At 44.2% G+C, this 16,079-nt stretch overlaps 1 protein-coding gene across 1 annotated transcript in view; it reads right to left on the reverse strand.

Annotated features, from left to right (window-relative positions):
• LOC111219574 (SRC kinase signaling inhibitor 1-like) overlaps nucleotides 1-16,079 on the reverse strand; it is a 63,042-nt gene that overhangs the window by 12,332 nt on the left and 34,631 nt on the right. The window contains exons 4-13 of the mRNA XM_022742293.1: nucleotides 15,814-15,943; nucleotides 14,377-14,548; nucleotides 8,014-8,948; nucleotides 7,593-7,682; nucleotides 6,645-6,685; nucleotides 6,325-6,348; nucleotides 3,758-3,918; nucleotides 2,154-2,329; nucleotides 1,688-1,818; nucleotides 592-739 (exon numbers count right to left, since the gene is read on the reverse strand). Coding sequence (XP_022598014.1) covers nucleotides 592-739; nucleotides 1,688-1,818; nucleotides 2,154-2,329; nucleotides 3,758-3,918; nucleotides 6,325-6,348; nucleotides 6,645-6,685; nucleotides 7,593-7,682; nucleotides 8,014-8,948; nucleotides 14,377-14,548; nucleotides 15,814-15,943 — 2,008 coding nt within the window. The remainder of the gene's footprint in view (nucleotides 1-591; nucleotides 740-1,687; nucleotides 1,819-2,153; nucleotides 2,330-3,757; nucleotides 3,919-6,324; nucleotides 6,349-6,644; nucleotides 6,686-7,592; nucleotides 7,683-8,013; nucleotides 8,949-14,376; nucleotides 14,549-15,813; nucleotides 15,944-16,079) is intronic.

Raw genomic sequence — 16,079 nt, forward strand, 5'->3', positions numbered from 1 at the left:
TTTGTGAGGACGATTAGGAAGTAAAGAGAGTATCTCATCTGAAATTTAATATCACTGAGAACGCTTTTCAGACATTCTTAAACATCTGCCTTTTTATGAAAAGGCTCTGAGCCTCTCTGCTGATTGGCTGACTGTTTTCTGAGTGATCAAATAAAAATATAGACTTCAAGTAAACACTCAGAGAAACCAAATCCTGCAAGCTTGGATGGTGGGTCCAGGTGGGCGGGGCTTGGGGTGTGGCTGAGAGCGGTGAATGCTTTGTTGTGACATCACAAAGTTCAGGAAGTCCTGAAGGCTTGTTTTAAGTCTCAGTGTCTGAATACAGGCTGTGTGCATTTCTCTGTGGACTGAGGCTTTGATACTTTCACAGTATTAATATAGAACCTAGACCTGATCTATAATCACACTACACATGGACATCTACCTTTAGACTATATGGACCTTTAAATAATTCATAACCCTGTAGAGTTTCATTTGGTAAACAGAACTTTTGACTCACAGAAAATCACAATAAAAGTCTACAAGAGGAGAAAATGTGTCTGTGAGTTGAAGTGGTTTAAAAACAAAGTGAGGAGTGTTTGATATGTGTACCTGCGCAGAGTGCTGAGTGCATCAGTCATGGTGTTGCAGCGCTTCAGCAGGGCGTCCAAGCGGTGAGGCTCCTCTTTAAGGAACTTAACAGCCTCCACCTCCACCCTCAGCACCACTCGCATCTTACTCTGCAGGCTGGGGAACTGGTCTGGCATGGGGGGGAGAGAGGGAGAGGGAGAGGGAGAGTAAGGGAGAGGGAGAGAGGGAGAGAGAGAGAGAGAGAGAGAGAGAGAGAGAGAGAGAGAGAGAGAGAGAAGGGCTCAGGAGGGAGAAGACAGATGGATGAATAGAGGAAACGGTGTCAGAGGGATGTGTTGAGATGTTGATGTGTGGAAGAATGGAGGCGTGGAGTGAGGGTGGGGGGGGGGGGGATTACGGGAAAGAAGACATAACGAGAAGACAGGATGCTGTTTCTGTCGCAGCTTCTTGACGGCTGTGGATTTTCCTGTCATATCCAGGCGGCACCGGCGAGGAGTATGCGGTGGAGGTCAGCCAATATGAGAGGGAGGGGCTCACTCAACATGCAGCGACAAAAACACACTGTGTCTTTCTGTACGTGTATTCATGTGTGGACGATTCGCAGCTCTGAACACCGTCCACCTGCTGCTCAAACACTGAAGCAAACAGTGCTTCTGTGCATTTTGCAGGCTGCAGGCAGAAATGCTAACTAGGAGTGGTCAGTCCACACATTATTGTAATGAAGCCCCCTCTGAGCTTGGGAATCCACCCTTAATATTCTAGATACAGAGCGGAGGACACAGGTCAGAGCAGCAGTACAAGAGGCTAAAACCAGAACTTCATGAATATCAATCAAAGTCAAAGAAGATTCATAAATATTCATCTGTGATTAGTTGCAACATAAGTTTGACATACATGTAATATGTCAGCAAAACACGGACCTGAACTATGACTACAAATGTGGGGTACACTTAATGATTAATGCTGTTTTTCTTTGGTTCGTGTAAAATTATTATATTACTATTCTGAATATTTATATCATCATACAGTGGCTAAAATATGCAGCTAAAAGACGACTTAGCCACAGCAACCACTGCTCCACCTCCACACACATGCTCGAGGCCATAACAACACTTACTTTTGAGCTCAGTGAGCGTCTCTCCCAGCATCCTCAGCTCTTTGCTCTTCTGCTCCACGTCCTGCTCCGTCACCAGGCCATGGTTGACGGACGAGTTCCTCTGTAGCTCCTCCACCGACTTCTCCAGGTCACTGTGCAGGACCGGGCCACAGATTCATATCACTCACAGTGCAATGTGGTGAACAATAATACATTTCTCGAATGTTTTAGCAGCCGCACAAGAACTTTGACTAAATAAAATTGGTTACATTTTGACCAAAATCAGGAACTATCTGAGCAAAGAAGAAGTAAACAAGATTACAACACTACAAGCTAGTCCAAAAGAGGTATTGAGGTTCGATGCCCAGCCCTAGTCACTGTGTGTGAGGTCCTGTTGTCCATGTCTTTTCCTCTGGACCAGGGCAACCGAGACAAATGACTCTGTTTTCTGAGCTTGTTGCATGAATCAATTGTGCTGTGAACTCACTGCAGCTGCTGGATGAGCAGCTCCTCCTGGTTGAGGTACTTGAGTCTCTCCTCCTCCACGAGGAGGCGCTGTCTCTGGAGCGGGTCCTCCTGAGTGCGCATGGCGTCCAGCATCATGAGGCTCAGCTCCGACTCCGTCTGCCTGAGCAGGGACAGGACTGAGTCCTGGTTCTCCAACTGGGACACAGAGTCACATGGTGAATGTTACCCGTCATTCGTGTACATTTTACACTGTTATACGACTGTGTGAGCACACATGCGCAAATATACACAAAGGTGCCAGTTCATTAGGTACGCCTAGCTAAAACTAATGGTAAATGTCTGTTTATTATACAGCATTTACAATTGAATTCATCTATTTAAAGAGACACTTACAGCAGCAAGCTACCAAACAAGAGACTGTGTTTAGTGGACGACCTGCTCTACCTCCTGAATGACAACCACCTCAGTTTGGTCCAACTCAACAGTCCTACATTAAATCCTCCCTCATGAAGGTTATAATGTTCAGTTTTTGTTGAAACTGTTCGACAGAGATATTGATTCAACTTTGAAAGGAGCTATTTGTAAGTTTTGCTATCGCTAGCCATTAATAGTTTATGCTAAATTTGGCTATGCAGCTATCTAGCCATGTAAACTTTATTTGTATAGCACCTTACAAACATCAGATGCAACTCAAAGTGCTTTGCATAAAACTGCTTCCATTTAAATATATCAAAAAGGTGTCAAACGATTTAAGTTACAATTAAAGAGAACATAAAATAAAACATTTCAATGAAAGAAACAATGCAACGAGTCTTTGGATTTTTCTGGAAGGAATTTACAGAAGTTGTGAGTCTAATCTTAACAGTATGGACAGGTTGTTTCACAGTTTTGGAGAAGACACTGCCAACTCTCAACTGTTGGTCTATTCAATGCTGTCTGGTTTGATGACTTAAAGGACGTACCTGTAAGTTTTTGCTATCACTACAAAGCCAACATTAACATTAACAGCTGCTTATTTATCAGTCTAGAAGAAATGTGAGTTCACCACCAAAGCTTCCATTTCTATCATTTCTTTTCTTCAACTGAAGTTAGCATGCTAACCAGCTAGGTTCAGCCAGGTCAGACTGTCTGATCACTTTCTGATAGCGAGTCACTGTAGCCTCCAATCTGCTCTGCAGAAGTAGCAGCTCAGAGGGCGCATTAAAACCTCTTGTCCTGTAAATATAATGATGGCTAAAGCTCTTAGCAGGACTGGTAAGTAAACAGCTGTTAATGCTAACGTTGGCTGTGTAGCAATAGCAGAACTTAAAAATAGCTCCTTTAAAGCAGCAGCTAGGAATCTGATGGGAAAAACGGTCCACTGAAATACTAAAATAAGTGCGATATGGTTATTTTGGAGGCTGTAGATGCTGTTGCATAAATCTGTTTGTGTTTCAAACTGAACATTATAACTTTCATAAGGGAGGGTTTTATTGCAGGACTATTGTATTAGACTGCATTCGTTTTAGCTGGGTGTTCCTAATAAACTGACACCTGAGAGTACACTTCATGAAATTCACATGCACATTCAAAATTAACCTACTGTTTTTGATCCTTTTCATTCACAACTACACACAAACACACCTGCATGTTGCGCAGCTGCGACAGCTGTTTGCGCAGCGCGTTGGTGTTCTGCTGCAGCCCTTGTAGATGGAGTTGCATCTGGAGACGGGACACTGCCACGGGCTGGTTGGCCCCTGAGGGTGGAGGCGGCATCAGGGCCAAGGGAGCGGAAGGTGTCAAAGCTGCACATCGACAAGTATTGTTTCAATACGGGGAACATTCTCTTGGCTAGGTTCTGGGTTCCTTTAGAGCACAGGGGAACTGATAGAAGTTGTCCCGAAACACTGGAATTAGATTGAAGGTTTATAATAAAAAGATGGAGGGAAAAATGAAAGAACATGAAAGAAACCTTGACTCTTTGGTGGCCGAATCCCAAAAGGTTTGACTCATGATCTCAAAACAAATCTGGCTGAATATTGGTTGTTCCAGGATTTGGCGGCAGCAGAGATTCAGGACAAGTTCTATCTGTGCTGCAGGTCAAGGGAGGAGATTACAGTCTTACGTAGACTTAACAATGATAAACAGCATGGGGAGGCTTCAGGGACAAACAGGGTCAGTAGTGAAAAAACAGCATTTCCACTAAATCCAAGCATCTCATTATAAAAAAAAAAGTCCCCAGACAGCCCCAGATGTAAGAGTGTTTCCAACTTGGATAATCCTTTGAAATGACAATGCTCTGACAGTAATTAGGGTGTTGAGTCACACGCATCATGCAGAACGACACAAAGGGAAAGTAACTAGAGGACGATCGATAACAGAGTGGTTTTTTAAAAAGTTGCATTTCAAAGACGCTTTCATCCACTATAACTAAGAAAAGCTGCACTCCTGTGTCGCCGCCAGACCAACACAACACCTCAGCGCAACACCTCTACAGAGAAGGTGACACCTTCCAGCTCGCTGCAGAGCAAATCCCTGAACTCTGACCAGGAGAGCTGAGGACACTGAGGTTTTTCACCACAATTCGAGACAGATTTAGAAAAGTGCCTGTGAAAACTGAAGTCAACATCGCCCAAACGTCTTTCTGCAGCCTCACCAGGTCAGAGGAATAAGAAGACTGTCCTGACTTCGACTGCAAGCACAATGACGACAGTTTGAGTCACTCTACAGTGAAGCCCAAAATGATCCGTTTTTTTGATTTATAGTGAAATTTTAAATGATCAATATGTTTCATCTGGCTGGAAATGACATAAACAAGTGACAAAAGACTGTAATACATCGCGTTAGAGATGTCAATGGTCAGTTTGTGCAGTAGTTCTCTAGTCAGTTACTGGTTGACTGAGAATCCTGGTTAAAACCACAGAGCTCAGTGTGGGCCTCTGGTTGCACATTGCGCTTGCTCACGAGGGAAAGGCTATAAAGGCCACATCCAAGTGTTTTCACAGTGCCAGCGGCCACAGCATAATCAAACACTACAAGGAATTCTACACTGTGAAAAATCTCAAAGGGCGTGAGCTTAACTGTAAGTGTTACTGGCTGAAAATACACACCAATCACTGTGGTAGACAGACACTGTAAGGGTCGGCAAGTACGGTTGGCCCTAGGTACATTTTTTTCTAATTTATCACATGTTGGGCCAGAACATAATCAAAGGCTAGTTTGATAAACTGATTCATGAAAATGCAAATGGAATTTGCTTTGTTACTGTTCACATGTATGGTGTCACATACTATACGTCTGATTGATTTACTGAACTGGTGTTATTTTTTTATGTCTGATATTTCAGTCGTCTGTTGGGCAAGCAAGAGAACTTTTCACATTTTTATTTTGTAGGCAAAATTGCTAAAGAGGAAGTGATTTAGAGGTCTATTTTATCACTAGGCTCTGTACACTGACTACAGTGATGTGACAGCGTCTGTTAATCTCCCTCAACATGGATGAAAGTATAATAAGCTTCTTCAGGTGGGGCTCGATTCTCTATTGGGACATTATAACTAAATGTGGGTCTGTCAGTCTGACATTGTAAGATAAAACTAAATTTAGACCATCAGAATAATCTGACAGGCCAGATATTATTGCTGGCGGGCCAGTTTTCACCTGCGGGCCGCCAGTTGCTGACCAGTGCTGTAAAGTATCTGACAGATTTTAACTGGAGAAAGACAAAAGCATCAGAAATCAATTCCCAACAAACCAAACTCCTCTAAAGAAAAGTCCAATTTAAGCTGCAAAAATACTCTAACTATTCAGGTTTATCTATCAGATCAAATTACCAGATGTTTATGCAGAATCAGATAACAAGAGAACATTAATTTAAATGGTGAAATCTCCTTGTCTTGGATACTTCACACTGAGAAACAGCCACTTTCTAATCAAATTAAACATGCAGCTTTATCAGTATATAAAAATGCTCCATGGACTTTAGAAAACATAGAAAAAAGGAGGAAAACAAATGCAACTCAAATGATTTCTTACTGAAGGACACAGAAAAACAAGGGGGAAGTGAAGGACACCAGCTGAGAGGGAGGTAAATCCTTCAAGACAACACACACACACACACACACAGTTTGAAAGCTAATAGGGATCTAAATAAAGAATAAAAACACAGAGGGGCAGACGAGGGAACAGGTAACCAGACACACAACAGTAGCTACCTTTCTTTTTTTTAGTTCGTCCAGCTAAAACAAGAAGCATGGGCACCAGTTACACAGCGGCAGCAGAAGTAAAAAAAAAAAAAAAAAGCCGGCACATACAGTATGAAGAAGCTTGCAGAGTCAGCCATTACAATCACATATGAGACACTTTAAGAAATTATGCAGAGAAAATGAAATAGCGGCGGCTCTGCAAGAAGAAGAAGAGCCTATTTATGTGGATATCAAACAGGCGGCAGTGGGGAACAGTGACAGGCGGTGATAGGAAATAGTTTGTCTCTTTTTTTTTTTTTTTTTTTTTTTTTTTGGTAGTGAGCACTTACTGTCAGTTCCTGAGCAGTCACTGGCTGACTCAATCTTCTCCCTGGAAGAGGCAAGTGTCAGAGTACTTACAGCCAGAACACACTATCGACTTAGCTACAGAGAAGCTTCTTGATATCTGGAGGAAAAAGGTGGAAATATACAGTATGTGCTGCTCGCTGCTGCATTCAGAGTGTACTGCTCTACTGTGCGTGTGCAGATGTGTCTGAAATCACTCGCTCCTTCATGATTCCCTATATGATCAACAGCAGAGAGGAGACATGAATCATCACCTGGCAGATGCTGTGTTGCTCAGCAGTAACTGTGTTTGTGCCATGAACATTTTTACTTTATTTACAGGACTGTGCAAAAGTTTTAGGCTCTTTAGATTTTTAGATTCTGATCTGTCTCACAATCGCATCACGGAGGCGTCAGGACAACGAGCCCAAACATACAGTCATAAAGAACCAGGAGACCTGGAACAGATGGACTGACCCCCGCAGAGTCCTGATCTCAGCATCATGGAGTCAGTCTGAGATCACATGAAGACACACAAGAACTGTGGCAGGTTCTCCAAGATGCTGGAACAACCTACCTGAAGAACAGTGAGCAGGTGAACTGAGATGAACTGGAGCTGTTTCAAAGGTAAAGGGGGGTCACAACAAATACTGATCTGATTCAGGTTTGTATGAAGTTAATTGATAAATAAAACTATTCATGGCTTTTATTTTGAAAACAACATCCTCAACTTTATTTTTAGTGCCTAAAACTTTTGTATAGTTCTGTATTTTTCTATATCTTCCAATGTTGCATTTGATATTTTGTACAATCACATATAAGTAGTATTATATTTTAAAAAGTAAAAATAATACATAGAACATGAGGCAAACGTGTCTGTAAAAGGAGTGATTTCACATTCAGTGTGTGTGAGTGTGTGTGTGTGTGTGTGTGTGTGTGTGTGTCTGTCTTACGGGCTCTCTGCCTCAGGCGCTCTGCTCAGGACTCTCTGCAGCAGTCCAGTCAGACTGGCTATCTGCTTCTCCATGGCCTCCATCCGCTCCCTGCATTCACACACCAAAGAAAAACTACTACTAACAGATGTTTTACAGATGTTTACCTATAGTTTATGGGTTTTTTTCTGTTTTACCTCCACCTGTACTTGTCTGTATACAGTTGTGCAAAAATCACTTTTCCTACATGTCTAACATTATTAAACGGTGGCCACCGTGAGCTGCCAGTCAAAACACCTGAGTACTGTGGACTGAAGTGAGGTGACGAGTTCATCAGTTCAACTTTTCCTCTATAAGAGAGTCAATGAGCTGGATCCTGTAGTTTGCAGTGGTCTGTCACGTGAACAACAACATGCAAAAACACCTTGAAGCTCTGTCCTACCTGGTCTCCGTCTCGTTCCCCAGCAGAGGTGAGCCAAAGCCTCCGGCGCCCCCTCCCTCCCCTCCAGGCCCGGCCATCAGGCAGAGCTGCTCTGAGGTCAGACCTAACCCTGCGCCCTGGCCTCGGGCTTTGGGACTGTCCCCGAACACGGAGGACGTCACAGAGTCCCTCCTCAAGCTCTGCCTCCCGGGGGAGCCACGGCCGGGCATGGTGCCTGCATAGGAATCCCTCACGTCTGGGATCTTCTGCGGGGAGGAGGGCGGCGGCACCCGCAGCCCCATGGCCAACACGGACGCGGCGTAGGCGTCGTTATAAAGCGGTCCTCCTGGCCTGTAGAGGGCGCCGCTTTCCATCAGCTCTCCTTGTAAAGCGGCTGCTGAATAGGAAGTGAGTGAGCGCACTGATCCAGCCCCCCCACCTCCTCCTCCGCCTCCCCCTCCCCGGCGGTACAAGGAGCCGTATGGGTCGGCTCGGGCTGGGAGAGGAGAGTGAGGACCTCCTGCGAGACTCAGCCGACTTGTTTCTGCGCCCAGAGAGTAGGGGTCGGCGTAAATCCCCCCTCCACCTCGATCGTCCCCCCGCAGCAGCACCATGCTCCTGGACCCCCCCACTTCATCGTCGGGCTTCACATCCCTGCGCTCCAGGATGGCACTGGAGGAGGCACAGAAGGCCGGCTGGGTGTGGTGGGGTTGGTGGAGCTGTGGTTGCTGGTGGGGAGAGGAGTGGTGGGACTGGGAGTGTGGGTGCGGCAGGGAGTGGGTGTGGTGGGGCGGCCCGGCGTAGGAGGAGGGCCTGCCGCCGCTGTAGAGGAGGCGGGCGCGGGACGGCGAGCCTTGAGGAGGTGAGGCGGAGGAGGACGAGTGCTGGGAAGACATGGGCGGGTTGCTGAGGCGGCGGTTGGGTGGAGAGTCCTGAGGGGCGTACACCATCTCCCTCTGTGAATAAACACAACAACACACACAGAACCTCTGAGAGCGATGCATCCTGGGTGCTTCTTTTAGGCCTGGGAGTAAAACATTTCATCAGTTTCTCCTCTCTCTCTGTGGGAGAGCCCCAGAGGTGTCCTCATGCCAGGAGATGGCAGTTAAATCTCATTAAAACACTGTTTTGGCAAAACAAATATATATTAAATAATTTCTTTTACTGACTTTGTGCAGGATCCAAAACAGAGCACATGTTCCCTCCACAAAAACAAGTTCCCCACAACCTCGACTACGACAGGCAACAAGATGCTCTGCAACAGTAACGATGTGGGTCTGTCAAAGCCAAGAATTTCAACAATAATTTGTTTAGTTTGAAATAATGTATTTTAAAATCACTGATAACTGAGTTAAAGCTACAGTATGTGTTTTCATGTGTGTCTCCTAACACTTAATGACATAAGGGGCATAAGTAAATTTTCCCACCACAAGGTACACCCTGCTGACCATGGAGCAATGATCTCCAGCTGATCTATAGGCGGCTATAATGGGACAAGAAATGTAGCAGTGCGCCAACAAAAAGCAGAAGAAGAGTGCGAGTTAAGTAAACATGGATCACAAGCAATAAAGGTTCGAAAACCTAGAATTGCCGCCTTGTGACTAGTTTCAGGTTAAATCCAGAGTCACAGAAAATATGAACCATTTGTGTGAATTTTTTGTCACAATTGCTGTGTGAAGTCTTGAGTAATGGCTAGAAAGTGTTTTCTGAGGTCACACTGACCTTGACCTTTGACCTCAGACAGCCAAAATCTATTCAGTTCATCCTTGAGACCAAGTGAACGTTTGTGCCAAGTTTGAAGAAGTCCCATCAAGGTGTTACTGAGATCGCGTTCAGGAGAATGGGACGGATGGACAACCTGACTATAATATGCCTCAGGCTCTGGCTGTCGCAGAGGCATAATGAAATACATAAATCAGCTTTGCAAAAGCTTTAACACATTTCTCAAACCTTAAACCACAGTTCACATTGGTGGGTGACACTGAATATAAACAGAAATTCAACATGGCACCTATAACAAGAGATGTATCACTGCTGTGTATGAATTATTTTGTAGTACAAGCAACATGTGGCGCAGATGTTGGTGTTGTAACATGATACTGGATGGCGCTGACTGGGATCTGTCACGCAGGTTAATCAAATTATTTTAACATTTTAAATTGCGTGTACTGTACATCTATTGTTGGGTTTGCTTTGTTGTGTCCACAGGTTGATGCAGAAGGATTACTGGTTAATATCATTAAGAGATTTAAGCTATTTATTATATTTGGCATCATATTTGTTGCATGGAACCTAGGTAGCTCTTTATTATTCGTCTGTTCATATAAAGCCTACACATAAATAATGATGTATTTCTAATTCTATCAGCGTCTAATACGCAAAACTGGAACTGCATTACGTCATTATGATGATTTCCACTCTCAGGTAGGAGTCTAGTCAAGACCGGGACGTCACGCTAGTGGTGTGAAGTGACTTTTACAGATTGGTAAGCAGAGCTGAACAACCACCTAGCTTGACAAGCGCACTTCTGTCAAAGATCCAAGGAAGATCCTCAATGTGCAAACGTCCTAAAAAAAAAAATGCAGCTCCTCCCTCTGCTTGATGAGCCCCAGCCTTTGTCAACTGTTTGCACATTTGTGGATTATTGTTTTTCATATTGTATATTTTGTTTCAGGGCATCCTTGAAAAAGAGAGCTTGCTCTAAGCCTTCACTGTATAAATAAAAGGTTTGAATGGGACACAGTTACGCCAACGGAAATTACAAAAATGATAGATGCGGCGGCTGGTAGTCAAGCTAGCCTCCACAAACAATAGCCTGCTGAGGCCAAGCATCAACCTCAGAGGCTGAAAAATGAAGCCAACATGGAAGTACCAAAAACTGCTGTTCTCCAAGGCCACTTGAGGTTAGCTACAACTGTGAGTCAATCACCATAGACATCCATAGACTCCCATGTTAAAATGTACAACCTGTTAAACCTGATAAATGATCCCCCTTTTTGTTGGTAACCCCCAGAGACCCCCTCAAGGACCCCTGGGGGTCCCTGGACCCCACTTTGCTCTTCTGAGATGAGATGTAAGGAGAGATATCTCTTTCACTTCAGTATTGTTCCAACTGATATCTATTATTAGCTTTAACTGGTCAAGCACTGCTCGCTTTCTTTGCCCTGAGAGCACGCCACTGTGTCACACCCTTCCCATGGAGTCAGTAGGAAGCTTCATAAGTGACTTTCAGGTCAGTTCACTTTCCCCCTGAAATCTTACCCTTTAATTTTGTCCATTTAATATTTTTTTTCAAACAATCACAAAAAGTGAGTAATGACCCGGCAGCGAGCCATTTAAAAGAAAAAAAAAAAATCTTCATCACAAAAAGTCGGTGCCGCTCACTGTAACGGTTCACAGCAATTCACAGATGCTGTTTCAAGATTGACAGGAAAGACTCTAAATTGCCCCTTTAAGTGTGTTTCAAGTTGCACTTGATCGCTTATTGACAGACTGAGCGTGAAGGGATTATCTTTTGGCATCAATCCCAAATGTGTGAGAGAAAGGCAAAGCGAAGCGAAGCAGAGCGGAGAGCAGCAGCAGCAGTAGAGCACGGTGCAAGTGAAGGCACCAGCCAAGAGTAATAGATACAGCAAGGAAACACAAAAGAAGACAACACTGTAATTGCTTATGACGCACGAGGCTATCTCCTGGAGACGATGCAAATTGAAAAACCAATATTTCCCCATAATAACCCTTAGGCCTCTTACAACAACACCCTGTGGACAGCCTCACAGCAGACTAATGACTCTACTGCCATCATCTTCCATCGTGTATCTTAGCAACAGCCCCGTATCGACACCATCCTTTAACCGTGCTGAAGACACACGGTCATCTCATCCCCACCTCTCAAGACCCCCTGAAGTCACAAGACATCTATTACAGGTGCACCGCCGAAAGAGTCGTCCCATGCCACCTTTCAGGGCCGGCCCCCGCTGCGGGAAATCTGCCAATCAATCTCATCCTTAACCATATTTCTATCCTGCCGTCAGAGGCCTGGATGGACCTCAGTAATCCTGGCCAGGCTTTTGTGGTCTGCAATCAGGGGATCTTGGCTGTGCTGGCTTGGGTTCAATAAGCTCACATACACACACACACGTCCTCGTCGCTCACCTTGGCGGTGGCAGCAGCAGCCAATGTACCTTATACACATAAAACTCAAGGTAAGCCTGCTGCTTTGATAAGGCTGTAAAACGCTGGGAAGATTTCAGAGCTCAGCGCACGAGCTGGAGACGGCGACCGATCACAGGGGAGACAGAGCGGTTGACCTCCAAAACATGGTGCGGGCACACACACACACACACACCTGCCGGCAGAACAACCATCTCTCTCACACACACACACAAACGCACACACACACACGCATGAAAACTAAAGGCCTCGGGGTGTTTGATTGACAGCAGCAAGAGTGTCAGAAACAGCCAGCTGTCTACTATTTAACATGCAGATTCATTTTTCAGTGTGCACTGCACATGTCTGCTTCTGTAATGCGATATATCTGCTTTATAATTTATTCTATTCTATAAAAGCAGCGTTATCCAACACTTTAAATTAGCGCTTCCTCATCTCCATAATCACAGTGGAATTAGACGACAACAGAAGGGAAAAGGCTTGTACAGAAAACACTGACACTGCAGACCTGAATGACATTAGCCACTCTATCTGTTGGCAGTTCATAAAGCTTTAGTAATCATGCTAATCAGGCTGATGCCACACTTATTTTTTTTGCCGGCAGCTGCCTGATGAGTTTAGATGAACCCCATTATGGCTCATCGATAAGAGGAGGGAAGATACAGGTAAACACACTTACAACCAGTGCTGCAGCATCTACCAGAGAGAAAACAATCAGCTGATTAATGGCTAGAGACGGGGCTTCCCATCCTTTTTCTGCACCACAGATGTTAACTGTAGACAAAGGTTTATAACATCTAAAATAAAGGTTGGACTCTGTTATGACATTTTATCATCCCGACCTTCAGCACGGAGCGTCTCATGCTCTCTCTCTGTAGTTTGGTCCAGACCAGTAAAAACTTAAAAAATCAAATGACAATTACACCCTTTCGTTCGCATTCACAAAAAAACACAAAACAAACAAAATCCTGAGATGTAAACGTGTGGACCGACAGGTAAGTCATTCATTGAACAGATCTGATGATGTCGCCAGCACCACATGGACCCACCAAGATGAGATGTACCTTTATTGATCCCACGTACAGGAAATTCAAATTGACACAGCTGCACAGAAGAAGAGCAGCACAAGGGGGGAAATATAATACAGAATAAAATAAGAATAGAAACAGAATTTAGAATAAATAAGATAAATTAGAAAATACTATATACAATGACGTACAAATGCAAGTAGGCACCTGGGGAAATGAAAGTCCTGAGACCGACAACAGGTCATTCAGCACTTCACTTAACCAAACGTGATCATGCGGTCACAAGCAGCTCACACAGAAATGACTTGGGCTTATATTTGTGTGTCAGGTGGTAAAGGAAGTCGTTCATTAGCCACAGGGTTTGATTCCAGATTCTACCTTTACATACTGAAGTGTCCATGAGCGGGACTCTGAACCTCAAACTGTATGTCAGCAGTTTCCACAGCCCTCTTTTTGTTTTGTTCTCAGGTTAAAAGCGGTATATAAAATAATTAGTAATAATTACCGTCCAGTTTCCGTTTCAAAATACTTCTACTACAACAGTCCAAGTCTGGATCCATGACCCAGTCCTCGGATGAACGGGGTCCACGGTCTATCATCCCAGAACAGTGTTGATGTCATTTCACAGTCTGCTGGCGTCCGGCCCAGTCAGCACGATGATGTGACAGGCTGGCTCTGGCCCAGCGCCGGAGTGAGGTCACATGACTCACCCTCAGAGAGCGGATGAGGCTGCACTTATGCTTGGACACGTTATGCAATGTAAACTAGTGTTTGTAAACACACAGAAAATAATATCAGAGCGTGAACGTGGGAGACAGTTACAGCCGTGGGTGTGAATAAATAACAATTTTCAAGGGGAATTATAAAGTGTATTATTTGTGGGATGATTTGGTTGGCTGCTATCGGCCTCTGCCAGAAAGAGACAAGTGTTTGTCTCGCTCCCTAATCTATGAGTCAGAAGCCAGCTGCACACACAATGAATGGGTAATGAAGGAAAAGGTGACTATGATTGAAGCAGGATCGTTTTCTTGGCATCACAATAACACAAAGCTAATGCAGATGAAAAGCCGGGAGCAGTGTAACATCTCACTCATTCTCTCCTGTGATTGCACTTTTCTATCAGAAACTTGTTTAAATTCTTGGTGCAGCGCTAACAACAACCACACACTCAAACACACACACCTACCCGCAGGTCTCCGTTGGCCAGGTGGGGGCTGTGGTGTCCGGGGTAGGTGCCGTAGACGGGCTCTTTGCAGTAAATCTTAATTACGCAGCGGTCCTGAACGTCCCGCGGGTCCTCCAGCTCATAGAAGACGTTACGGGTCTCATCTTTGATCAGCAGAGCCGTGCTGGGAGACCTGGACGTCAATAGTCATCAAAACAAAAACGAAAAAAAAGGAGCGAAACACTGATAAATAGTCCATGCAAAGACAATTTCAGCAGCTATTATCTGCTAATAACCAGTGATGTACATTCATTTACAGAGTGGGAGGAAAATTGGAAGATCTTTAAGTGCATGAAGCCGCTGTAATGAGAGGACGCATTTTGATATTGAACTCAGAAATGTAATACTCACTGAGTCTGGCGTTTACAGAATCCTGATAGCAATAATAATGTGAACTGTAAATACCTACCAGACACTAGAGGACACCCTCTCACATCTGAAGACTATGTGTCATAAGTCACAGAGGTTTTAGTCCAATCACCCTTGCCTTCCTTATGTATTTAATGCCAACCTCACACCAAACAACTCACATTCTTGTGCCTCCTTGCTCACCATCAACTCTTTATTCCGACATAGGAAATGAGTCTGTAAGAGTGAAATCGCTTGAAAAGTCATTTGGTGCGAGACCGTCATCAGCTGTTTCAGAGCAGATAATCTTCAATTAAGACGATGGAAATGCTCATTGATTTTTTGGCCCAGTTGTCGGTAAAATTGGATTTTTTCATCCTGTATACACACCACTTTAACACAAGGCCTGAGCTTAAAGTAAAACAGAAACTGAAATTCAGTTTCACTAAGAAATTATTTGCATTTTTTTTTGTGAGCTGATTATTGTAAATACCATCCTAAAGTAAGGTTTAGTGGGAATCAGTGCTAACTAGCTTCTACTTGTTCCACCACTTGTTAGCCTAGCCTGCTAGCTTCCTCCTCCTAACAGCATGATGGGTCCTCCCAAATACTTAATGTTGTGAAGGGACAGACAGATACCGGAGCATTAAAGGTTAAAAGATGAAGGAATATGAACAATACCTGCAGTATCATTATAGTTTATGTTTCTTTACACAAACACTGAGGAGAATTCAAATTTAACTTCAACCTGTTATTTCAGCAGGATTCTTTGCTTTGATTCTAAAGATGAGATTTTATGCATCTGTGTCAACGTGTGGCCTGAAAGTGGCAATTTCACACCTCCTTTAGCTTTATGGATTTTTATCTGTTTCCTTATCTGTTTACAAGACTTATTATTTCTATATCTGTGTCTGAGGCTGAGAGCAGTGTGTCATTTACACATCTCATCTTGTGATTGATTGGTAGAACTTGCACCAAATGAAGTGTAAATGTGACACTAAATAGATCAATAGGTGTGACAGATATCAGTGTCATGTGATCCAGGCGTACCTGAGCATGGCCATGGTGAGCCTCTGGGGGAACATGTGCACAATAAGGGCCCTCAGAGTGTCCAGGCTGGTCAGCTCGTGGGTCAGATGGACCCGGCGAGTCTCCTCTCCGAGCTGGAGGAACAAGATCCCTGCATTTATGGATGGGGAGGAGCAATGAGGGAGATCCACGATGGTTGAAGGGGTGAGGGGGAGATGAAGTTTGAAGAGAGTGGAGGGACAATTTACACCTCAATATATTAGACTTTTTGCACCCAGTGAGAGTGT

This window comes from Seriola dumerili, unplaced genomic scaffold (assembly GCF_002260705.1).
Source record: "Seriola dumerili isolate Sdu_G_001 unplaced genomic scaffold, Sdu_1.0 BDQW01000068.1, whole genome shotgun sequence".
NCBI lineage: Eukaryota > Metazoa > Chordata > Actinopteri > Carangiformes > Carangidae > Seriola > Seriola dumerili.